Source organism: Biomphalaria glabrata, chromosome 9, assembly GCF_947242115.1.
Source record: "Biomphalaria glabrata chromosome 9, xgBioGlab47.1, whole genome shotgun sequence".
Lineage (NCBI taxonomy): Eukaryota > Metazoa > Mollusca > Gastropoda > Planorbidae > Biomphalaria > Biomphalaria glabrata.
Window position 1 is genome coordinate 18,692,409 of NC_074719.1, and position 25,728 is coordinate 18,718,136.

Sequence of the window (25,728 nt, forward strand, 5' to 3'; positions counted from 1 at the left end):
AACCGGTAGGTTGGTGGTAACTCTACCGTGTGGGTCCGATCTGTGCACTCCGGTCTGCGACCAAAGGGCGGCCTTCGCCTGGGCGATCAGACCGCACAATTAACTATCAACTTGAGCTAAACTAAACTAAGCTATTAAAAGGAAATGATGAGACTAGATTTATTAGACAATTTATATACACTGAATATAAGCACAACAATTAAATAACTATTACTTCTATATGGTCACACTGACCAACGGTCAACACCGGAAAAAGAAAGAACTGACCGCACCCTTTCTATTTATAGAAATATATATATATATATATATGAATAGGGTTAGGGTTTACTGGGCGTTAGGGTTAGGGATTGAAAAAAAAATAGCTCCCTCCCCCCACTCCTAAGTTCTGGATCCGCCAGTTGGTGGGAGGGGGGAGTGAATAATCAAAAAAAATAAATCAGCTGAAAATATGTAAGAAAACGATCAATAAAATAAATGTTTTCTTTGTATTATAATGTTTTTTTAAGTGTAAAGTTAACTTTATTTCTGTCATCATCTTGTTTATTTTGTTTACATTTTACTTTGAGTAATTTTTAAACATAAGTATGTCTGATGCATAGACAGAATAAACCCACTGCACAAAAAAATAAAATACAAAAAAAAATGTCACTAATGATGGAAACTTTATTGAGTTTAAAAAGTTAAATTAAAACTAATTTTCAACTAAAATAAAGTAGTTAAACTAAAAGTTTATATTGAATTTTAAAATGTAGTTAAACTAAACTAAAAAAACATAATAATATAATTAAATTCTACCAACTTTTCCTAACTTTTTTTATTTGGGAAAGGTGTGTGTGTGTGTGTTTGGGGGTGATCTAGACCTAGCTATTCATCCGACAGTATGCCGACGTACTTTCGATCTAACTCTTTTAACATTGTAGAAATATTTCTCTTTAATAAAACCAGTAATAAGAAAGATGTTTCGTACATAAACGTTATTACATAATAACATTTTAAAAAAAGATGTCCAAATATATGTGTGCTTGTATTTTTGCCTTGAATGAAAACCTTTAGAAAAGAAGGGTTATTTTATTTTTTTAAAGTATACTTACTTATTATATAACGGGAAATATTACTTATACCGGTAAAGTTTAAAATCTCATTAGAATTTCACATGAAGATGCAGTAACCAGCAGATAATATATAGAAACGAATTGTTGGCGCTTTATGAAACATTTGATCTGTGTAACTATTTTACTGTAAATACAGACTTGACTAACCATGCCAATGTGATATTTTTTTGTCTGACCACATACAGCTAACACTATTACATAACGGTTAAACGCACTATGAAAAAAATTCGGGTAATCTTGTAATTATGGAGTATGGACTAGGCCTATTCCACTTATATGTATACTAAATAGATTTTTTCTCTTTAAAAAAAGTACATATTTTTTTGTAAATGTAAGTAGTTATTATTACAGAAATTAATTAATTCAATTGTCTTCTTGCATAGTTCATATTAAAATTTTCGCTTTTAGAAAAGAAAAAGTAGCCGTTGCATCAGAACTTTGAATGATCTAAAATGTTATGATGTCCGATTTTCAATATCTCTTATAGTTTACGAGATCTTAATAGGACGGCCGGATGGACAGACAACTAATAACGGCTAATCCCCTTTCAGGGGCTACTAAAAATACTTTTGCAACTTTTATCTTTTTTTTTTCTCTTGAAAATTAATGAATGTTAGATTTTTAAAAAAATAAACTTTTTTCCCGCCTTCTCCCATCTCACGAGGAAGAATCCTGGTTAATCGAATGCTTACATCTAGTAGGCCTACACACTTCACACTATAAATAACTAGCGTATGACTGATAGGGGCCTATAGTCACTGATATATTTAGTGGTTTTAATATATTCGTTAGAGCAAAACTGTAATTTGTTAATAATATGAGGATCTAGATATCCATTTTTTAAAAATAGTTTCAACTAAAACAGATAATTAAATTTTTGGTACAAGGCACCGAAGCCTTGGCTAACAGTCTGCCATACTGATATCTACATTTCTTCATCTACCTTGACTACACTTACAGTTAAATCAGGCCCTCAGTACGCCAATATTTCTGTGTCTGTGGCTTTAGCCCTTCATTCATACAAGGTACATTGTTGTAGCCAAGTAAGTGTGTTTTTAGCGGCCCCCGAAAGGGGAAAAGACTCTATTAGTTTTGTGCGAAATGTCTGTCCGTCTGTCCCGTTTAGATCTCGTAAACTAGAAAAGATATTGAAAATCCGACATCACAATTCAAAGTTCTGATGCAACGGCTACTTTTTTTTTTTTCTGATAGCGAAAAATCTAATTTTTAAAATCAGTTAAGCAAGCAGTTTTTTTTTAAAGAGAAAAAGCTAATTAGTAGGCCTATGCATTATAAGTTAGACCTAAAAAAAAGAATAGTTATCTTGTAAACTTCATTCTCGTGAACTTGGTCGTTGTGCTGGCTACATGACACCCTAGTTAACCGTAGGCCAATAAAACAGATGAACTTTACATCATCTGCCCAATAGACCACAAGGTCTGAAAGGGGGACTAGTTAGGCCAGGTTCAAATCTAACTTTGCATTCACTTGCACCTATCCTTTGATCTGCTGTACCGTTGGGGCACTACACAAGATCTGTCAACCTTCTTTCTCCATTCTTATCTCTCATTTGTCTTTGATATAACATCATTTGGATGTTCTTTCTGAAAATATTGAAGCTGCCTGGGTGGACCACTTCGGGGGCCGATTTTGAGTTTGTGTTTCCACACAAACTGTCTTTGTAATCGTGTTTTTTTTTTTATGTTTTTTGAAATTTGAAGTTGGCATTCTACTGATCTAAGTAAAAATCTTAACTAATATTTATTTTAAACGGGTTAAAAATAATCACGGTATTATATAGTCTAGGTCTATATAGAGTAGTTTATACTATTCGGACACCTATAGGCCAAAATTTCAAAGTTTGACTTTGACAGCGCATTATTTGACAATGGTTCGGCATAGAAAGTAAATGAAGTATCAAAATCTTCTTTATTTTAAGGAGAATAAGGATGACTACTTATATGTGTACCCCTAACCTATATTTGTTATTATATTTAAGGTCAAATTCGGACAAATTTGACCCACATTATTTGATTCCAGACACATAATTTTTTTCGGACTGTATCTATATTTAGGCATCAATAAACTCAGATTTTAATTCTATATTAACATTAAATACATTTTAAGATCCCCTGGCATAGCCCTTCACATTAAATCATTCACATTCCCTAGTGCTATTAGAGCATGGAATGGGTTGCCTGAGCTAGCCAGGAAAACCAGTGACTTGGCAGAATTTAAGTCATTGGTTAATATGCATGACTAAATGCATGACGCGTAGGACGTAATCATCTTCTTTTTTGAAGTAACGTCTGTATTATATAAGATAAGATAAGATTAAGATGTTTTCAAATTATGCCAAAATACGAACACAAAAAATAAAAATATGAACACACTTATTCTAACAAAATTAGGTCACTGGGATACTGACTTCTATACCGACTTTTAGACGTATGTTTGCATTATTAGATGTGTGTTGAATGTTTGTGTTTTTTGTTTATTCATTTAATAAATGTCTAATACAGATGATCTTTTGTAGTATAGTACAGGTTAGGATAGCCATTCTTGCCTAACTGAATCCTCTATATTCTCTCTATATAAATCTAGATCTATAAGTATCTAATAGATCTAGATCTAGGCATTTAACTTCATTCAATGTACCAAGCTCACTCCAAACATTTGCCCATTCATTCTCTCTTTAAAAAAAACAAACAAACAAACGAACAAACATAATAGCCTATAAGATCATTAACATTGATGTCCAAAACTAAAACTGGCTGTCTGAAATAAATTTTGGTAAGAAAATCGTAATTTTATTCGGACACCTTATTAATTATTTTTTTTGTATCGAATCAAACAACTTGGCTACTGATTTAAATAAATCAGCTCCAAAAACAGAATAAATATTGCCGGGCTCATTAGTATAAACTTAGCCAATCAAAAAATATAGTCTTAACCCTAGGAAGATGTAAAGTCATCCGGGTAACATAGGAAAAAACAATTAGAACCTGACTTACACATTTGAAAATTTTTTTTCTTACATAAAAAGACAGCTTAATGGTAGGAAATTAGGTCAGAATCATTGGAAAATGGACAAGCACATTATAGATATACAGCGCGCTTATTGTTTTATAATAAATATTAAAATAATTATTTGATGACTACAAAAAAAGGCGAATGTCCGAATTCATGTTATGTCCAAATTAAATAAACTACTCAGTACTCTATATATAAACAGTCATGTCGGAGACAGCACCTTTTTCTTCAAATCTCCATTTTTGCCCATTATGTGGGTCTGTTTTGCCATTGCCCACCTTAGATAGTGATATAATTCCATGTTCACGTTGTCCATTCAAAAGAAATATTCGAGGTTTGTTTAATTTTACAAGTTTGATTTAATCATAATTTAATGGAAAACAATGAATAACAGATTTATAGATCTAAAATCTAATCTAGATCTATATAGATCTAGTCTAGATTCTAAAATTCAAGATCGTAGAATAACAATTTAAATAATAATTAAATAATATATAATATTAATATATCTAATGATAATCATGATTGATGACATGTCATGATTGATTGATACCGGTAACCATGAGGGCATGAATGATGATAGTCATAGTCATAGATTTTAGACAAGATCTTCAATACTTGTTAGAACAGTTAGATCTACTAGATCTATTTAAATTCTATTAAATCTATATATATATATTCTCACCCTATTCGAGTATTCTAGATTCTAGCTAGGCTAGATCTAAATAGACTAGAATCTAGATCTAGGTCTACAATACATGTGCGAGATGGTTTTTCAATTTAATAAAATTATATATCTAGAATCTAGATCTACATTTCTTAATCATAATTCATATCTAGATTCTAGATCTAGAATCTTATCTGATCTAGTATCTAGCCTAGCAGACTAGATTCTAGATCTATATCTATGTACCAATCTTATTGGACGGCCAACTGGCAATATCATGACTCATATCATACTTATATATTATAATAATAATTTTATTTATAAAGCGCTGTTAACAAACAAAATGTAGGCTCAAGGCGCTGTAACAACATTACAAACAAAAACACGAGAGCTAAAATGACAGTTAATCTAAAAAAGTTTTAAACAGATAGGTCTTAATGTTCTTCTTAAAAGTGGTGTAGCATGTTGTCTGTCTGAGATCAATGAGATATTATGATATTTTATGATTATGAGTAGCCAGTAGGCAGTACTCAGCCAGTAGGTCTAGATTATTAAATATATGAGTTATAGTTATATTTCTTCGATTCAAAGATTAGATGATTAGATCTCTTCTATCCGAAAATCTATTATAAATATATCATCTATCTTACTTAGATCTGATCTCTAGAGATTATTCTCTAGATTATATCCGAACACCAACGGAAATTAGGAGAAAATATTTTTCTTTGGTGAAGGTTTAACATACAAAAAAACTGAAATCAGATTCTTCTTCAACTAATGGACAATAAAAATAGCTGTGTTCCTATGTATTACTACTCACAGCTAATATTTTATTTTTAAATAAATTAGTTCAATTCATTCCTCTACACTGAATGCTGGTCACTGTCTCCGAAACCCACTTATGTAGTTGCTAAGAAATTAAAATAAGTAGATTCACTTCTGACTTCTGAAATATATTATATATATATTTATAGCCTGTTGCCTCCAACTGCTGTAAAGCGGCTATGGATCATCTCAGGAACAGGTGCTCTAAAATGTCTGCTCCATTCCCACAGGGCTAGCAAGGGTACTGGGTGGGTAACATGAAATGGCTTATGCTAACAAGTCCCATTCCTGTACCCTTGCTCCTTGGCTGCACATTATATGTTGGAATAGATGTGACATAATGGGGAAATAACTATTTTTGATTACTTGTATAGTTAGGAGTGATTCCCCTTTTATGTAGTTTATAAAAGGCCTTGCAAACTGTGTTTAGTTGCCACTTGCTCCTGAGTTACCAGCTTGACCACTTGACCTGTGTTGTGTATAGTATTTTTTCTGTTAGTGGTCGTGTGTCATGGGGTACTCTGAGAAGTGTGCCCTGCTCTGGAGATCTTTGGGCTAAGTATGTCTTTAGTATTATTGTATTTTATATAATGTATTTATTAATAGATATAGCCCCAAATGATTTCCAGGCAGTATATTTTTTTTTACCCTGATGTTCTGCATCCTGGGGTACTCCCAAACGTGACATATTTTTTGTAACCTTTTTCTGAGGGATTCAACCTGTATTGAATCATCAGATGGACTTTACATATTTTTTATAGCCTTGTCTCTGAGGGATTCAATCTGTATTGAATCATCAGATGGGCTTTACCAAACGGATGGCTATAGGTGGGATTCTGTGAAGCTTGTAGGCTCATAGGTTTCCCTGAAGCCTATAGTTCATCATGACCATTTTGTTTGTTTTTTTTGGCTAAAAGTGGCTAGTGTAAGCCTGAAGCCTGTAACCATAGTGTAGCCAAAAGTGGTCGTATTTCGACCTGAGGCATGTGACCTTTAGTTGGCTGTGTAAGCCGAAATTTGTAACCCAATGGTCAAAAGTGGTCATGTGTTGACCTGAGGCCTGTGTTTTTGATAACCAGAATGTGACGATAATGTAACATATGACTAGGGCTGTGTGCCATATTATTTTTGAGTATCTTTTGTTTACTTTTTGTTGTGTCGGCCTGTGAGTTGATGGCCATTTATTTTTCTCATGTAAATAAACTTTGTAAATATGTTTACCTGCGACTTTGTAAAGTCTTTTGTTGCATACATTAGTTGAATTGTATACCTGGAGGTTATACCTAATAACCTAGGCAGTACAAGAAGGGACCAGCACACCTCTGGACGAACGTGCCAGCACACTTAACACTGACCTTTTGATCTAAATACCTAAATCTAGCTATAATTCTAATTGAATCCTCTTTAGGTCACACTAGAATAAAACAAATGACTAAATCTTCAACCTTCCAAAAATATTGTATGAATTAGATTCAGGAAATAAAGCAGTAATTATGGTTAAGTATAAAGATATATTTCTGTTGCCAAACTGTAACAATCTGCTAAGATGGGTTTATATTTTGTGAATTACAGAACATGATGAAGTCGTTGAAAAATTTGTTCTACATTTTAATGCTCCAAAGAAAAAGAAATCAGACACCAGCCAAGAAATGGATGCCACTGGAGTGAATGAATTTAATGGCCCAACTGTAAGTCATTTTTTTAAGGATTCTGAGGGTTAAAAGACAAGTAATGGTAAAAGTTGAGACTGATAAAAACAACAGTCATGAGCCCAGTGTCTCCTTTTTTCTATGAGTGCATTCTGCTTATATGCAAAATCTTTGTCCATAGCATTAACATTTTTGTGAACTGTTTGTTGACTTGCAACTATCAAGTTGGAATATATATATATTTTTACATTCGACTATACTAAAACTTTTTGGGAACAAAAACAGGTGTCGTTGTCTTATTAGTAGATACAAAAAAAAAAAAAAAGGTTTAATAATAAAACTTCAAAATAAAACCTTCTCAAGTTATACTAGATTATAACTTTAACTTCACTTAAAATATATTTTTCTGCACCTCCAAAAATGAAGCTAAAAAATTTTTCAATTAGTCTATTGTTGTGTGAATCATTGTCTCGCGTTTTATTTACTTACACCAAAATTTAACATTAAATGTGATTATTTTATTGAGAATAGCTTCAGGCAGCAAGCCCAGCTTACCTATGTAGGCATATTACTTAACAATACAAAAAGTTGTATTAGGTTAACATCTTTTTTCCTCAAAATAAACATGTCTTAATTTGACAGATATATACATGTATACATCAATTGTCTTTATTTAACATATTATAGTACTTTCAAATTTGAAAAGTATGAAAATGCCAATCAAATATAGGATGTCAAATGATTTTAACAATATACTTCAACTCACTTTAAAACTATTACTTTTAACATACCATAATCACACATGGTTCCATCTTCTGTCTACCACTCTCTTCTATTTATCTGCTTTTTATCCTCATATAATTTAATTAATTATGGCTTTTATATAATGCTACTTTCATGCGTATAGCATGCTTAGAGCGCTATGGTCCAATCTCATTTGTGAAGCAGTGAGGGTGGGTATCTGAGAGGTTTTCCGTGCTGCCTTTAGGCATTCAGTAAACACAATTCTGCTAGATTCTCATACAAGATTTATTATGTAACACACACACCCATACACTCCATAACAAATAGAAAGAAATCGTAAGTATTTTATTATACACCATACAAAATGCTGACATCAGTGAGTATTTTGTTATACATTATACAATTTGTTGCTGAATCTAAATACTTTCCTTCTTTTTTTACTTGTAATAATAATAATAATAATAATAATCTTTATTATCCGTAAGGAAATTTGTCTTACAATTTGTGCATTACACCAAACAAAAAACATTATAACTATAAGAAACCAAAGTGTACATTCACACCAGACTCACTCATAATTTACATGTGACAAAGTTTATACCAGATTGTTCTTATTTAATGATTTGATTGCCAGGGGAACAAAAGAGTGTTTGTGTCTGTTTGTCTTTGCTATCGGTGTCTTGTATCTCTTTTGTGATGGTAAAATCACAAAGTCCTGACACAAAGGGTGATTCTTTATTTCGAGGATCTTGTTAGCTTTTTTATAGATGTTTGTCTCAAACAACTGCCCAAATGGGGTTTGTTTTTTGCCAATGATTTTGCCAGCAGCATTTAGGATTCTATTAAGTTTATTTTTATTTTTAATGCTCAGATTGCCATACCAGGCAGTGATATTGAAACTTAAAATATTGCAGATGTGAGCGTAATAAAATAACTATTGCTTGATTGAAGGGTATTACTGAATTTCACCTTTCTTTCATTATGTAAAAAATTATTTTTAGTGATAGTCAACTTGATATTTATTGACTAATTGTATACTCTTGTGTGTGTCTAGGTTGAACGTATCTGTCCTAAATGTAACCACGACACCATGATCTACACAACAAGACAGACCAGGTCAGCTGATGAAGGCCAGACAGTTTTTTACACCTGTGTTAACTGCAAGTAGGTTTTTGAAAACAATTTTTTTATTAGACAAAGTGCCAATATTTAAAAAAAAATTGACCACATTGTTTTGTTGATTGCCTTTATCTAGTTGACCAATGATGTCTATTTCCAATTTTAAAAAATGGTGTCTTACTAAAAAGATGTCCAACAAAGATAATCAACAAATATTTACCAGTAATACTGTTAGATCAAAAATAGCTTCATAAACCTTCCATTCCATGGTAGGCTTTAACAGTGCTGTATTGGAACTTTTAAAACAGTTTTTGTAGAAATGAAAAAAAAAAAAGGATTTATACCCATATATGTTTTCACTAAAAAAAAAAAGCAGTGCCTGTTTATCTTCTCTTTTTGAACAATCCATTAAAAACTCTTTCTAATAAAAAGGTGCAAAAACTACTGGTAACTTCCTATAGTAGTCAGCTGTAAAACTCCATTCCATCACTGTAGTAGTTATTATCTGTCCTCAATTTAGCTGCCCATTTCTTTACAGTAAACTGACTGTTCAGAAATTAATTCTCAAATAAAAATACCAACTTTAAATAGGATTCATATTAATGAGTCTGGATTTAGTAGCCAAGTGCTTTATTTGCCACCATTGATCTGTTTTCTGAATGATTAATCATGAAAATAAATCTAAAATAAAATATGCATTCTTTTACTACTTCTATTGTTTACTTTCAGGTTCCAAGATATTGAGTATTCATGACAAACATTGGATTTTTTTCTCTTAAACCATGTGAAATATATTTCTTATTTTGTCTTATTCTTATTGAATGTATATGCCCTTTTTATGTAACATTAGATTTTCTATTAAAGAAAATTGATGTTTTTTTTTTTTTTTATTTCATTTATTTTTATCTAAAAATGATTAAATTACAAATGTTACAAATAACCATGTTCTGCTGGAAGCTGATGTGGACAGTATAGACGCCCTACTTGACAGCTGCTCTGGGTCTAACACTTATCCTGTGTGTGGGGCATTACCATATTTCTATGGTGATCTATTTCGGCCAGCTCAAATAAGGACAGTGTAACAGAGGTGTCCCCTGTAAGTGCTATAAAGAGCATAGCTTTTTTTTTTTTTTTTTTCCTAATTTAAAAAAAAAGCTTATTGCTTATCATAGGGCAATGTAATTGCATACCTGCCACTGCATCAGACAATTCCTCAATAAACACTTTTTGTTTTCCATTGCTATAGCATGATCAATGCACTGTGGTGTAATCTCTCTTGTGCACTCGTGATAGAGGGAATGGATATCTGGGAGGTTTCCTTGCTGACTTTTTGCCTTGGCTCTTCTGCCCAGGCACCCCTGACAGTTTATCAATGTAGTATTTTAATTAAATCAATCAAGTAATGCCAATGGGCTAACATTGTAACATACAATATTAAACAACAAAACACTGACAAAACAAATGTTGAATGATAGTTCATACATAGCAATTAGAGGAAAACAGTCAATGTTACTTATTAAGTACTATTTCAGTGAACATGCATTATTTACAAATAGATTTCTGGCTTAACATAAAGGCACACAATACTCAAAATTCCAGGGATACAACCAAATACTTCCCATATACATCTACATCCACTGAATCCCTAAACAAGACATATGAATTCCTCATGATCGCCACTCAACATAACTATAATCACAAACCGATTTGGAGCAATAAAATTAAGGTGAAAATAGCAAAAAACTTAATTTACCCAGTACTTGGGACCAACAAAAAAAGCTACAAAAGAGAACAAGCCAATCAAGTCCCAACACAAGAAGCAATGACAGTTTCAGAGTGCGTCTTCAGAAACAGTGCATAAAATAATGTGATATATAAAAAGAAGAAAAAAAAACAACTCAATATGCACATGATTATATCTATAAGGGTCGCCGCTACCTATTGTGCAATGTGTGCATTGGATTGGATGCAGGCGGCCTAACAATGGGGGAGGCCAAATCATTATTAAGGCCTACAAGGTTACCTTTATTTTTTTTTTTTTTTTTTTTGTTTAATAAAACAAATACTAAAAAATGTTAATATAAATTCTAATTATTCCATTAGTCTTTGAAAACTATTTTTTTAAAATAATAACGATAATTGTATATAATATTTTAATAAGAAAAAATGGAGCGGCGCTTGAAGGGATTCCCGGGAATTTTTTTTTTTCAGAGGTGCCTACTCAATTTCTGTCCTTGAATTTTTGCGGGTTGCCTGTAGGGGTACTAATATTTGTTTTGAATGACGCTTACGGAAGCAGAGCAGTAACAATATGGGTTAAAACTTAAAGAAAACATTTAAAATGTGGATTTTCTTATCTGGGATTGGTTGAATTTCTTCGCCCGTTTTTTGTGTGAAAAAAAAGAGGTCTGCGACAAAGACTTCTTACTTAGCATGATGATCTATAAAACGATCACTCCCATTAAAGATGTCTGTGTGCTATATATAACTTAGAATGACCCTCACACAATACTATTGACCAGGGCTGCCTCTTTATTATTTGACTTTTTTTTTACTAGAATGAATAATGCGTTCTAAAAGAAAACTCATTAATATTGGCCTTTTAAAAATATTCTTTCTTCTTATTATGAGAAAAAAAAAGCGTTGTGAACGTTAGAAGAAAGAATTTCTGAAGCTGGAAACGCCAGAATACGTTCAGGGCCTGGCCATGAAATCAGACCCCTTGTCGACTTGAGAGGAAAGCATCAGAATAATCAATTCTATCTCCAGGAAGAACTTTTTACAACGCTTAAAAAGGATGAAGGCAACACTATTTCCAAAACCCCCCCCCCCCCCAAGAACTAGTTTTATTGAAATTTTATTATGTAAATTTGGATAGTAAAAATAATGATAAATTACTATAAATGAGAAATAAATTGTGGCAGCCTAAATCTCTCCAGCTTCTATGGGAGACTCAAACGAAAATTTTGTCAAGTAGGGAGTAGCCACCCAGAAATGTTTGAGAAACACTTATGTAATGCGTTTTATTTCAAGTCATTGTATAAGTGACTTGTACTTAGGATTATTTGTTTTATATTAATTCAAGAAAAATATTCAGTAGGCCAACTGAGTTGCCTCATTTTGTGCTAGTAGTGGTGAGTTGGATACATTTGTAGGCACCACAGAATCCCCATAGGGGGAAAAGATGATTTTGGAGACATAATGCACATTTCTCCAAAATATAATCGTGATGATCACAATCAAAGTTTACGAAACGTTGAAAAAGGTTACACCATCAATGGCTTTGGCGTTAAGTCCCTCTATTCTGCATATTGGTCCATTTAGGATTAAATACATAAACTACGACATTACAGGTACAAAAGGAGTAGCCTATGTGATTAGGGTCATATTATATTAATTCTGAAAAGACCCTAATATAATGCAGAAAGAAAATATTAGAAAATTGCTCTTGAAAAGAAAATAATAGTTTCAACGCATAAAAGAATATAGGATTTTGAAAAGCAGCCTTAGCAATCCTTTATAGGCGAATTTTTATCGGCAATGTCTCGCATTTAAAGGATCCGCAAATAGTTTATTTGACACAAACACAAAAAAAAAGATATTTGTATCAATTAATAAAGGCAATGTCAAAAGTTGAGTGAAATAGAAAATAATAAAAGCCCTTGAAATTGTATAAGCACATAAATACTTTCACAAAACATTAAATAGTACACCAGATATGTCTAATACCGAACTAATGATCATTATGATTGCTTCTAGTTCTTATATAGCCTATACCCTAGGTTGCAATACATGAACGTTTTCTGAGCTTTCGCCCAATTACTGATACAACTGGAGAAGGACTTTGTGACTTCGCAATAGAGAAAAAAATGATAAGTTAAAATTGGAAATAAAACATCTAAGAGGGATACAACGGTGCGAATCGAACATGAAAGCAAAAAAAAAAAAAAAAAGGAATGATCTATAAAAATGGATTTAAATCAACGAAGCTTTTTTTCGTCCATGCAGTGTCCAGCCGGCACCTTCGACATAGGGGTTACGGAGGCGGCAACAAACATCGCGACGGCCCCGTCTATAAGAATACTATTTAAAGAATAGGCCCTATAGAATAGGAACACGGCGTGCCAAGAATATGATTATTGATGTTTCGTTTTTTTCATTTATTTTTCTTGATTAGTTCAGTTTTTTTGTTTTTGAAAAGCTAATAAATTGACTGCATGAATAATGCATGGTTCATCAGCAGGATGGGCATCAAGATTGTGACTAAGGAAAATCCCAAGGCAAAGGCTCTCATTTGACCAATCTATGATATGCCACTTAAAATAAATATTTAATGCTATCAATAAAATGCTCTATTGTTAAGCACCTCAGATAAAGATAAATATATAAGCATTTACCTACAGAGTAGGGGCCTACAAACAAAGATTTAAGAATAAATTGCTTGAATTTCTTTTTTTTCTTTTTCTTTTAATTCATTTTCATTTATAGAGTATGGAACCAATTAAGTATATATATATAATTAAGTATATGTAGTTGTAGAGAGCAATCAATAACCATATAAAGAGTAAATGGTGTATCAAAATAATTTGGTGTTAGAAAATGAAGACTTTATTACTGTTATTGTTATAGTAGTAAGGTGAACAATGGTAGACAAACTGACCGATAAAATTATCTTTCTTAACTTTACATCTAGATCTAGATCTAGAAATAATAGTCCATCAATAGAATGTTTAAAAAATAATAAAATAATAGATCTAATTTTCAAAAAAATGCGAGAAAGACGTCTCGCACACCGGAAGTGAAAGTAAAGGTGTTTACATCATGGCGGACGATAGTTCCTTCGAATTTGATAACTTAGATGAAGTATTCAATGCAGCTGCCGAGTATCTTCGTCTGAATGGATCAACTTATGATAATGAAAAGTTGTTGTATTTCTATTCCAGATACAAACAAGTAAGCATTGCACTTCACTTTATATCAAATTAATCATCAAGACAGCTACTGAGCTGAGGCTTGCTGCTCTTAACTTTGCTTTTGAAACTTTTACTTTAGTGAAAGTTTAGTCTTTAGTCAACTTTTACTTTACTAGACTTAGACTTATTTACTCTTACTAGTCTTACTTAGTAAGTACTAAGTTACTACATACTAGTCTTACTCACACTCACACTGTTGTTCGACTCAGGGACTCAGGCTGACTCTACTAACGAGTAACGTCTAAGTCTACATCATATCATAGATAATAGATTATTATAGTCTATACTACTCTATTGTCTCTATACTATAGATTAGATCTAGATCCTCTATTTATATAAATCTATTTGCCATGGTCACTCTTAAATACTAAAATAGACTTATAAAAATAATAGTCACTAGATTTAAAATTTAGATCTAGAACTTAAAAGCTGATTTAGATTCTAGATAAAATTTAGGCTCTTAGTATCTACTAATCTACCAATACTAGATCTAGATCAGATTCTATTCATTGGGTCTCCACTACTCACAGTTTGTGACGTTGGAGGTCAGTGTTGAAGCCTACTATAACGAATGGTTTCAGTTGAAGGCTTATATTTCATTTAGCAGTCTTATGTTCAATATTTGTTCAACAGTTCTTCTGCCTGCTCTGAAGCCTGGCTTTTCTTTGGAAAGGACCTCCTCAGCTTTTCATTTGAGTTTGTTGAGAATTATTCTTAGCATTGTCTTGCTAAGATGACTGATTAGACTTATCATTGTCTCAAGTTTCCTTTCTTGGGCATTGAAATAATTCAAGAGGGTCCATTCTTTTAGCCATATTTTCTGGCAGATTGTCCTAGAAAACATTTAGTTATATGTGAGCTGCCATGTTTTAAAAGTTCTAATGGTATTTTATCAATTCCAGGCAACTTGCATCCTTCAAATGATCTAATTGCATCCTTCAAGTGATCTAATTGCTTCCTTTGCCTCGACAAGGTTTTTGCTGTCCTAAGATGCTTTGTTTTTTTATTAGACTGAAGTTATCTTAAACCTATGACTTATTTATACATATTGTTGCAATATTCTGTCCACCATCTTAGCACATCTGCTTCTTGTGTCCAAAGAGTTCTTTCATTTTTTTCAATCACTTGTCTTGTGTTGGTTAAAGCTTTTAATGTTTCATATATAATATCTTTTTGCTATTTCAAACTTTCAAGGTGCCATCGATTATAGTGCACTGGTCACTAATTCATTTTTTCTTTTGCATTTTCATGCATATTTCCTTGTTGGTTGAACTGTATTCTTCTTCTATCAAGGGATTAACATTTTCTTTTTTTTTTTTTTTTTTTAGTTCTATTCTTGCATCACATAAATCAAGGATGTCATTTGTGACCCAAGGCTTAATTTTCCTTCACTTCTTTGGACCTCAGAGGCTGACTGGTGTAATACTATTCTAAGTCAATGTCCCCATGTATAAGGTTGAGAGTTGCAAATTTCTCTCCCATTCTGGCCTCAAATAATTCAGCTATGTTTGGGTCTTTGAATTTTTCAATGTCTTTCTTAATGTGTGGGTTTGTAGGTTTGTGATGCTTTTTTTAATTTCAATAATACAGTCATCAAGACCATGTCATAGTCACTGCTTATGTCTGCTCTAGGAAAAGTTCTGGTTTTTACTTTGTTGATGTTTAATTTAAACCTCAAACAAAACAATATTTATTCGATTAGGCAGTGTTACCTGGTACATTTCATGTAGTTTTTCTGGATGGTTTGTGTGGGAATAAGGTGTAAGCTACAGTGAGTTTATAGCTGCTTGCAAACTCTAACTCATCTAGCTTTCTCTTTCTGGACTACAAAACAAACTCAGTGTTGATGGTTCCTTTCATCGCCACTGTACCAGATCTTGTTACCTTCTTCTCTTGTAGTTTCTCCTCAACCTGTCCATCTGACTTAGATCATGAAGTTTCTGTGTGAGTTCCTTTAGTTGGCCACATGAATAGAGAGTTTCTACATTCCATGTTCCAATAACTGTGCTCATGTTTTAAGGTGTGTCTCAGTAACATACTTTTCACTTCCAAAACCCTGGGACACAGCAGGAAGTAGAGTCATTGTTAATCTAGGCCTCGGCTGTTGCGGCATGGTTTTCGATGGTTTCTTCTTTTTCATAGAAATTATTGTGTTCATTAAACAAAATGAAAGGAAACTACAACAGAATTTTTTTTTTTTGTTGGTTTTTCATATTGTATTATGATGTTATTTCATACTATGATATTTTTATATATTCCCTTTTACAGGCTAAAGAAGGAAAATGTAACACTCCTAAACCAAGTTTCTTTGATTTCCAGGGAAAAGTAAAATGGTAGTTACTATAGTTTTTACATTCTGAATTGGAAGTTTTTAATATATATTCCAACATTTTTCTTGTTAAAATTCTAAAGATCAGATAAAGATTTATTTTCTGGACTTGCTCAGTAAAACTATTCCATAGATTTGAAGTTGTGCTACAAACCCCATTACAATTAAAACAAAATTTTTTATTATATTTTTTAATGCAAAATAAAAAAAAGTGCCTGCAAAATGTTACATCTTCTATGTGAGAATGCAATAGGCTTTCAAAACTCATAATTTTAAGTTGAAAATGCCAAAACATTATCCTATAATCTGTTCAAATTGTTCTCATGCTCACAAAAAAAAGTACATACTGAGGATTTCAATTTGGTCCAGTTCATAAAATGTGCTGAGAAAAAAAAAAGACCATTTCTTTCCTTTTTTTTTAAGTGTCTGTGGTTTCTCACATAAGTGTGTATTGGTAATCCCATTAATTTGAAAATTTAGGTGAGACAAGAAAAATAAAACACTGCAAATTTATTTTACTCACACATAAAGCAAAGTTTCCAGCTCATAAATTGAAATTTAAAAAAAACATCACAAATTTAAAAAAAAAATGTTTTTTTTAAAAGCCAACTGTAAAGTCAGGTTGTGTGCAAATCGGATATCAGGCCAAATATACATTTGGATTGACATATAGAAAATGTCCTGTAGTGAAATTTACATCTACTTTTATATTCTGATGCATTCACTGTCCAATGGTGGGAGTAATTGCCAAATGGTAGTCAGATAATATTATTTAATATGTTTTCCATTAGATAAATGATGATGAAACTTTTAATAAAATATAAAAATTTAATGTCCATTTGTGTGAATTTCAATTTCTTTAAATGTAATGAGCTTGTAGCATTGAATTTGATAATTATATTAATTATTATTAATTATAAATATAATTATTTTTAGATTATCCAGTATGGCAATTGTTTTATCTGTTATTGGTTGATTGGCTAAGTACTTGATTTCAACATGATTATTAATTATATTATTTTTGGGGTGGGAATGTGGAATGTAAGAACCCTGAATCAATGCGGTAAACTGGCCCAACTTTTAAGAGAGTTTGACTCTTACCGGCTGGAAATCCTTGGGATCTGCGAGATGCGGTGGACATCAAGTGGACAAATAATCAATGATGGCAAGACAATAATATATTCAGGACATGACAAGGAGCACATTGGTGGTGTAGGAATCATCATGTCTAAAATAGCAGCTTCAGCGCTAATTGCTTGGAAGCCAGTCAGTGACCGCATCATTACAGCTCGACTCCAAACAAAGCAAATTAAAGTCACTACCATCCAAGCTTATGCCCCTACAGAGGATGCAGAAGATACCATCAAAGATCATTTCTATAATCAACTACAAACCACTCTTGATGAAACACCTACTCACGACCTAATTCTACTGATGGGAGACTTTAACGCCAAAATCAATCCCAACCGAACTGGCTTTGAATATGTAATGGGACCATATGGCTCTGCAGAAAACATCAGTGATAATGGCGAGCGCTTGATTTCTCTCTGCGCATCCAACAGCCTTTCAATTGGAAACACGTATTTTAAGCACAAACAAATACACAAAAAAACATGGCGATCACCAAATGGAGAAACCTTCAACGAGATAGATTACATTTGCATCTCCAAACGATGGAGGTCAGACGTGCGGACCCGCAGAGGAGCTGATATCGGCTCAGACCACTACCTTGTCAGTGGCAAATGTAAGCTCCGATTGAAACGCCAACCAAAACGAGCCACACGACCCCGCCCATTTAATGTAGAGAAGCTTAAAGACGGCAATACTGCAGCACAGTTCCAATTGAAACTAACGAACCGCTTTGAGGCTCTTGCAGATATATTGACCCTTGAAGAAGAGTGGGCCAACTTCAAAGATACCACTATTGGGTGCACGGAAGAAGTTATCGGAAGGAGGCGAGGTTCATACAAGGAACGGTGGATACAAGACAGAACATGGAAATTGATAGATGAGAGGAAAGAGGCCAAATGTAGACGAGATCAGAAAAATGAAACACAGGATCGCAGCCTAGCGGAAGAAGCCTATAGGGAAGCAGATCTGAAAGTAAAGAGAAGCTGTCGGCAAGATAAACGGGACTGGATTGAGCAGAAGGGACAAGAGGCACAAGCAGCTGCAAGCAGAAATGACACAAAAACCCTCCATCGTATTGTCCGAGATCTCACTGGAGCAAAGAGTGGACATGGGGCACCAATAAAAGACAAGCAAGGCAAAACTTTGTTAACGAAAGAAGAACAGGATGCAAGATGGGTAGAGCACTTTAAAGAGACCCTTAAGCCAGACCTGCCTACCAAAAAAAGTCCAAATGCGTAACACTTACGGTCAAAATGCGTATTTTGGCACCAGAATGCGTAACACTTACGTGATCCTCTATTTTGTCATATATATATATATATATATATATATATATATATATATAATATTAGATGTCATGATTAGATCTACAATCTAAATCTAGATCAATAGAGATGATATCTAGACTAGATCTGGATCTATGTCTATATAATGAATATAATCTACTCTAGATCTGGGCTCAAAAAGTGTTACCGATGCCGTGGATCCGCTAGATCCAAACTTTCGTAGGCCTACCTTCATACTTGATCTATTCTATACTAAGACTAAGAATCTAGTCTAGATCTAGACTAGATGGTAGTAGATGTTATCGATCTAGATCTAGTCAATCTAAATTCTAAATCATACTAGATCTAGATCTATAACTAGTTTGTAGGGTAATGTAGAGAATCATAACGTAATGACTAGCTAGACTCGAGCTAGATCTATTCCTGTATAACAAGTTATCTAGATTCTAGATCTAGAATCCAGATCTAGACTAGATATCTACAATGTCACTCAATGTGTTTTGAATCGATAGCTCTTCGATTTTTTTTCTATACAAATGAATACGAGAATCAGGAATGCACCAACATAATTAATTTCTACTCATGAACTTACAAAAAAAAAAGTCACGTTGGTGTATCAGCTAACTGACGGTACCACAGGTGGGCTTAGCGTGACCTCCGTGACCGCTTGTAAGCTAGTCTAGAGAGAAGAAAAAAAAAAGCATACGAAATGCGTAACGCGACGGGTTAAATGCGTATTTGCGTACTGGCTGTCATTTTCGGGAGATTTTGCGTAACGAATACGCATTTTGCATAACGGTAGGCAGGTCTGCCCTTAACCAACTGTCGCCAGACCTAACTTACATATTCAAGGACCCCTCTCCAGACAATGATCTCAAGGTTAAGACAGACCCAATAACTGCTGAGTAGGTTACCATGGCCATAGCAGTGCTAACAAAGCACCAGGACTAGACATGATATCAGCAGAAATGCTAAAATATGGGGGACAGTACATTGTTAACAGAATGACTGATCTCTTAAATCTCTGTTGGCGAACTTCAAAAGTCCCAGAGGACTGGCAAAAGGGAGTGATTGTAAAGCTTCCAAAAAAGGGCAACTTGGCAGACTGCAACAACTGGAGGGGCATTACTCTCCTCTCTGTTCCAGGCAAAGTTTTCAGTACTGTTTTGTTGAGACGGCTTCAACAGTCTGTAGATGAAAGGCTCAGAGAAGAACAAGCAGGTTTCCGAAGAGGCAGATCATGTACAGAGCAGATTTTCGTTTTACGAAATATCATAGAACAAAATCTTGAGTACCAACAACGGCTAACGATCAGTTTTGTGGACTTCAAAAAAGCGTTTGATAGTGTCCACCGAGAATCACTATGGAAAATAGTTAGAGAATACGGTATCCCAGAAAAATTCGTCCAGATCCTACGACACCTTTACAGTCAGTCTAGTTGCTGCATTAAAACAGAAGAGGGAACAGAGTTTTTTACAATCGAGACAGGTGTGAGACAGGGGTGCATCTTATCTCCCTTCTTTTTCCTCCTAGCCATCGACTTCATAATGAGGAGAGCAATGAACCAGACTGCCTTTGGTATTCCATGGCATGAACAACTCCGATTGACGGACTTGGACTTTGCTGATGATGTTGCACTACTCAGGGCTACAAATAAATGCATTCAAGAAATGACGGAGAGCCTAGACAGAGAGGCACCCAAAATTGGCCTCCGCATAAACTTGGATAAGACTAAAATTATGCGAGTTGGATATAAGGCAAAGGGTGTCCCCGTCAGACTTGGCGAGTCAAAGCTTGAAGAGCTGGACAAGTTCACGTACCTTGGCAGCATCATAACAAATGATGGAGATGCTTACCATGATGTAGCATGTCGAATAGGAAAGGCAGGGAGCATTTTCCAAAGGCTGCAGCCTATTTGGACTACCCAAGCCATTGGACTCGAGACAAAAATACACCTTCTCAACACAATCGTCATTCCAACTGCTACATATGCATGTGAGACGTGGAAGTCATCTGTCAAAATTGAGAAAAGACTAAATGTGGCTCAACAGAGATGGCTGAGACGGATTTTGGGAGTCAGTTACACAGACCGGATCTCAAACAAGGAAATCCTATGCCGAACTGAGAGTCGAACACTTAGTGAGGTTGTGACTGAGCGTAGCATGAGGTTTGCGGGACATGTTCTACGTCAAAATGAATTACGCACACCAAGAGTTGCGATAACATGGAAGCCAAAACGAGGAAAGCGCAAACAGGGACGTCCTCGTATTATCTGGCGACACACCTTCATGGAGGACCTCAGAACAGTGGACACCAGGTGGGAGGAGGCTTCAGACATTGCCAGTGACAGATCATTATGGAGACAGCTTGCCGCCCAATGCGCCGAACGGCGCGGGACGACCTAAGTCTAAGTTGGGGTGGGTGTATGTCAGAATGTGCAAGACAGAGGTCAAGATGAGTAAAAAAAAAAAAAGTAATTCAATAAAACATAGGACAGCTTGTTTTCATCTCACTACAATCAAATATCCAGCTAAACTTTTCTAGGGTGAACATGTCCTTTAAGCTTTGACATAAAAGGCTTCATATTTAAAAATATTCTACATATTTAATAGTACTTCATTCAACCATGTCAATATATAAAGATCTATATATAGTTTTAAAATTATTTTTTCATACAGGGAAGCATGGCACAAGCTTGGAGATATGAACAAATCTCAGGCCAAAATGGAATACATATCACTTCTGACCAATCTAGACCAGGACTGGAGAAATAAAATGGTTTGGTCTTTTTATTTCACTTTTTCATTAAGCCTTTAATTAAAAAAATTTTTTTTTGTTTCATATTTTAAACTTTAATATTTGAAAGGATAGATTTAACACCAGATTTACAGGCTGAGACGTTTTTTATTGTCTTAGTAATTAGATTACATTTCATATTTGTTTGTAAGTGTAAGACTGGTTAATACTACCATCCAGAAGATTCTTTTTTTAAGAATCTGGCTGACTATGTGTTGTGCTCACCTTGTCCTGTTTTTCTGCTAGTTTGAATTGTTGCGTGGGAAAGCTTGTGTCCTGATCAGGGCATTGCTTTGCCATTTTTGATTTACCATTTTATGTTATTAAAATTATTGTACCTAGTTCTGCTATTTTATTTGTGACATGCATGCCTCATTCAAAAGTCTTGAGCTTATATGCCTGTTTGCTTTTTCTAGTCTTTGGTTGCTTCAAGTGGAGATGGTGGAGAGTCTTCAGGGTCCCAGGCTAGACCTCAGGGAATGGGTGTGTCTGTGAGTGTCATGTCAAGGACAGAGAGTGAGCTGAGTGAGGGAGAGAAAACAATTTTCGACTGGTGCAAGGAGGGAAATGTAGACAAGGTGAAAGAAATTCTACTGGCTGGCTCTGTGAATGTGAATGGCTTGGATGAAGAGGTTAGTTCTTGGTGGACTCTAATATGTTGTGGTGTAGCTCTTTATTGATAAATAGGCTTAGATCTTGTTAACTGGCTTTAGTACTTGCTAAGATAACTGGTTCTATACAACACACAATTTTTGACATGATTTCTATATTATATTATTATTATTATAATGTTTGATAATCTTCTACAGTTTGGATACATTTTAGTGTAACATAAGGAATGTCAAAGAGAATTAAATTACTATTAAAGAAATTTGAGTATATCACATGCAGATGCAATTAATTGTGAAGGAATCTAATGACATTCTTTAAGAAAAACTGGTTATTTGATAAAGTAAAAGTCTGCTACTTTGAAGTTCCCGGGTTAATATTCCTTAATTGGCTATATTCAGAATATATAGAAATCAAATACTAAAAGTTGTGCACAGATTATCTGATTATATGACAGTTGGCCTTTGAAAATCGCCAAATTTGTACAGGTTGTCACATGTGTCGTTTCTTTGAGGTGCATTCTATTTATTTCAACACCCTTTTTTTGGTACTAGTCTGAGATGGGAAAATCATTCCCATGTATGAATTTTTTTTCTAGGGTCTTGGGTTACTGCACTGGGCAAGTGACAGAGGATTAACAAACATGGTGGAACTATTACTTAGTTTACATGCAGATATAAACATTCAGGTTTGTTAAATGATTTCATTTTTTAGTAGTCTAGCTTATATCCATCACCATTCTCCTTAATTGGAAATATTTTAGATCTTTTTTCATGTTATTATTCATGTTCAATGGAAATACTGTTGAAAGATGTTATTATATTTAGTTATATCCAGATATTATAATTTCTCTCTTTTTGTCATTTAGGCTAGCGACCAACAAACAGCTTTACATTATGGTATGTATCTTTCTGAACAAGGTATCAACCCACATCCCTTTAACTTTAAACCCATTTTAAAGAAAATTTGGCTAAATTCAGGAAGTAGCATGTACAAAACAAACTTTGCATTTTTTTTAATCATCATCATCATCAAACTCCATTTGAGTCAGGGCTTGAGAGGCTCCAGTCCTCTCTTGTAAAAGCTCTGGAGGACAGAAATCCTGTTGTTTTGCATAGTACATACATGTTACCATACAGGTGGAAAATTTTTGGTTTCCCAGACCTGTCAGAGATCAGCAAGTCTGGGGCAGTCCAAAAAAAATATGAGACACGGTTTCCTCTTGTTAGGAAGCGCGGTGGCTGAGCTGTAAAGTGCTTGGCTTCCAAACCAGGTGTCCTGGGTTCAAATCCTGGTGAAGACTGGGATTTTTTAATTTTTGGATCTTTGAGTGCCTCTGAGTCCACCCAGCTCTAATTAGTTGGGGAAAGTTAAGGCGGTTGGTCATTGTGCTGGCCACATGACACCCTTGTTAACTGTAGGCCAAGAAACAGATGACCTTTACATCATCTGCCCTATAGACCACAAGGTCTGAAAGGGGAACTTTACTTTTTTATTTTTTCCCCTCTTCTTCTCCACAGTGGGGGGGGGGGGGGGGGGCAGTGAGTCAAAATTTGGCCATAGAAGTAATAAATTTGAGCCAATAGGTTAGTGGCCTGTCCTGCACTGTGTTATAAGAGCTTGCTCAGGCCTGGATAGCTTCCACCACGGGAAAGTGAAGTCCAGGCACCTCATGCGTTCCCAGACTCCACTGACTTGGTACCCACTGCATTATTACAGGGATTCCATAGCGTTGCTTTATGTTGTGTGAAGCCATGATGACAGTGTCCAAATTGGGGGGGCCAATATCTAGGGCTTTGCAAAGCATGTAGTACAGGTTTTGAGTCAGTGACCACAACAATCTTATTTGAAATCATAAATTATTGAAAAGTCGGAATCACTTATGTCAAACTTAAAACCTATTTCTAACAGCTGTGTCCTGTGATCACCTTGACCTTACCAAGCTCCTTGTTCTTAAGGGTATTGACATTTCCATAAGGGATGCTGAAGGGAACACAGCTATGGATGTAGCCAGTGATGATATGAAACTTCTTCTTCAGTCCCTACAAAGACAAGCCTCTTAGCAATGAAATCCTGTCACCTAGCCATTACTGATCAACTGTATTATTTGTTTACAAATCTTGTTCAATATTATTTGACCTCAAATGTATGTGATCTTGAATGAATAATATTTTTTTCCTCGGGTGAAACCTTTTTTTTAGTATTTGTGTTTTATTTAATATATGAATGTTAAAACAGTTAATTTCTTGTTTTTTTGTTTGTTTGTTTTTTTGCATCTAAACAAAATGTAATACAATTGGTTCATTGTAACTACATCATTCCCTCTGTAAACACAAAAAATACTTTCAACTCAAAGAGACCTGTTTTTAACAACTAGAATAGTAATTAAGTTCTTAGAATGTAGCTACATTTCAATACTATTTGACTAAGAGGCACATTTTGTCAATTCTAATTTTATTTTATTTCACAACTTTCATATTAGGTTAATTGTAATGATTAAATAAAAGTAGAAAAAAAACTTTAACATCTTCATTAAAACTATTATTGATTACAATCCCTCTCCAAATAGTGCATTATTGTAATTCTTTATATTTCCTTTTCTACTGGTTTTCTTCTGTTTCTATGAAATAGGCAACACAGAGAGACACAGCTGAATATAAGAGGAGGGGGGGGGGGGGAGAAGAAGCTTGTGACTTTCTTTTAGTCCTGCTTTCCTTTTATGTCTTTAAATTTTTGTTTTGTTGACACAGATGTGTTCATGCTGACAGTCCTTGATATTATCTGTTACTTATTATTACACTTCTTTTATTCTTCAGAGAATTTAGTTTTGTTGCTATTAAGCTTGTAAGTGATTAATTTAAGAAAAAAATTCCTAGTATGGGCTAAATTGTTCAGGATAGTGATGTACATTTTGTTTCTTCTTTTGGACTCATTCAGAATGATTTTTTGTGAGTGCATTACTTCTGTTCCTTGTATTTTTTTTTAAAGTAGCTGCTTCTATGCTACACAGATTGTAACAAAAAGGCTTTTGCAGAACAGAACTAAACATTGAATTTCAGTCCTAACAAAATGTTTTGAAATAGTTGCGTGGCTGATTTGATAATACAATGCTATCTAAAAATGAGCTTCTACTTTAATATTTGTAACATTCCGCTTAAACCAAAAACTTAATATATTTAAAGTCTGAGACATAAATGGTAAAAAAGAATATAACTTGTACATAAAGCTTATTGAGAATAGCCAGTATACATCTACAGAAGTTTAGTGTTCACATTGCTAAATTTAATATGTGTTGGTCTGTTTGAAGAATATTAAGTTCATTATGTTGGTTCTTTTGTTTGTTTTTTTTTTATATGTCAATCAAATTTTCTTTTCTTTGTTTTTATAATTTTCACTTATTATGAATGAAATATGTCAAAGCAAACTATTTTTAGTTTCTAAGACTTGGTCTTTGG

The 25,728-nt window shown here is 34.0% G+C and overlaps 2 protein-coding genes across 2 annotated transcripts; both read left to right on the forward strand.

Annotated features, from left to right (window-relative positions):
* Window positions 1–4,199: 4,199 nt before the first annotated feature.
* On the forward strand, window positions 4,200–10,026 carry LOC106065181 (DNA-directed RNA polymerase I subunit RPA12-like). The gene is made up of 4 exons (XM_013223943.2): window positions 4,200–4,479; window positions 7,210–7,325; window positions 9,085–9,194; window positions 9,879–10,026. Exons 1-4 carry the CDS (start codon window positions 4,350–4,352, stop codon window positions 9,901–9,903), a joined length of 381 nt encoding a protein of 126 aa, XP_013079397.2. The 5' UTR covers window positions 4,200–4,349; the 3' UTR covers window positions 9,904–10,026.
* A 3,917-nt stretch (window positions 10,027–13,943) lies between these two features.
* On the forward strand, window positions 13,944–24,558 carry LOC106065163 (acyl-CoA-binding domain-containing protein 6-like). Its single transcript, XM_013223922.2, has 7 exons — window positions 13,944–14,102; window positions 16,391–16,455; window positions 21,547–21,646; window positions 22,081–22,296; window positions 22,872–22,961; window positions 23,142–23,172; window positions 24,185–24,558. The coding sequence occupies exons 1-7, from the start codon at window positions 13,971–13,973 to the stop codon at window positions 24,334–24,336; spliced, it is 786 nt and encodes a 261-aa protein (XP_013079376.1). The 5' UTR covers window positions 13,944–13,970; the 3' UTR covers window positions 24,337–24,558.
* The last annotated feature ends 1,170 nt before the right edge of the window (window positions 24,559–25,728 follow it).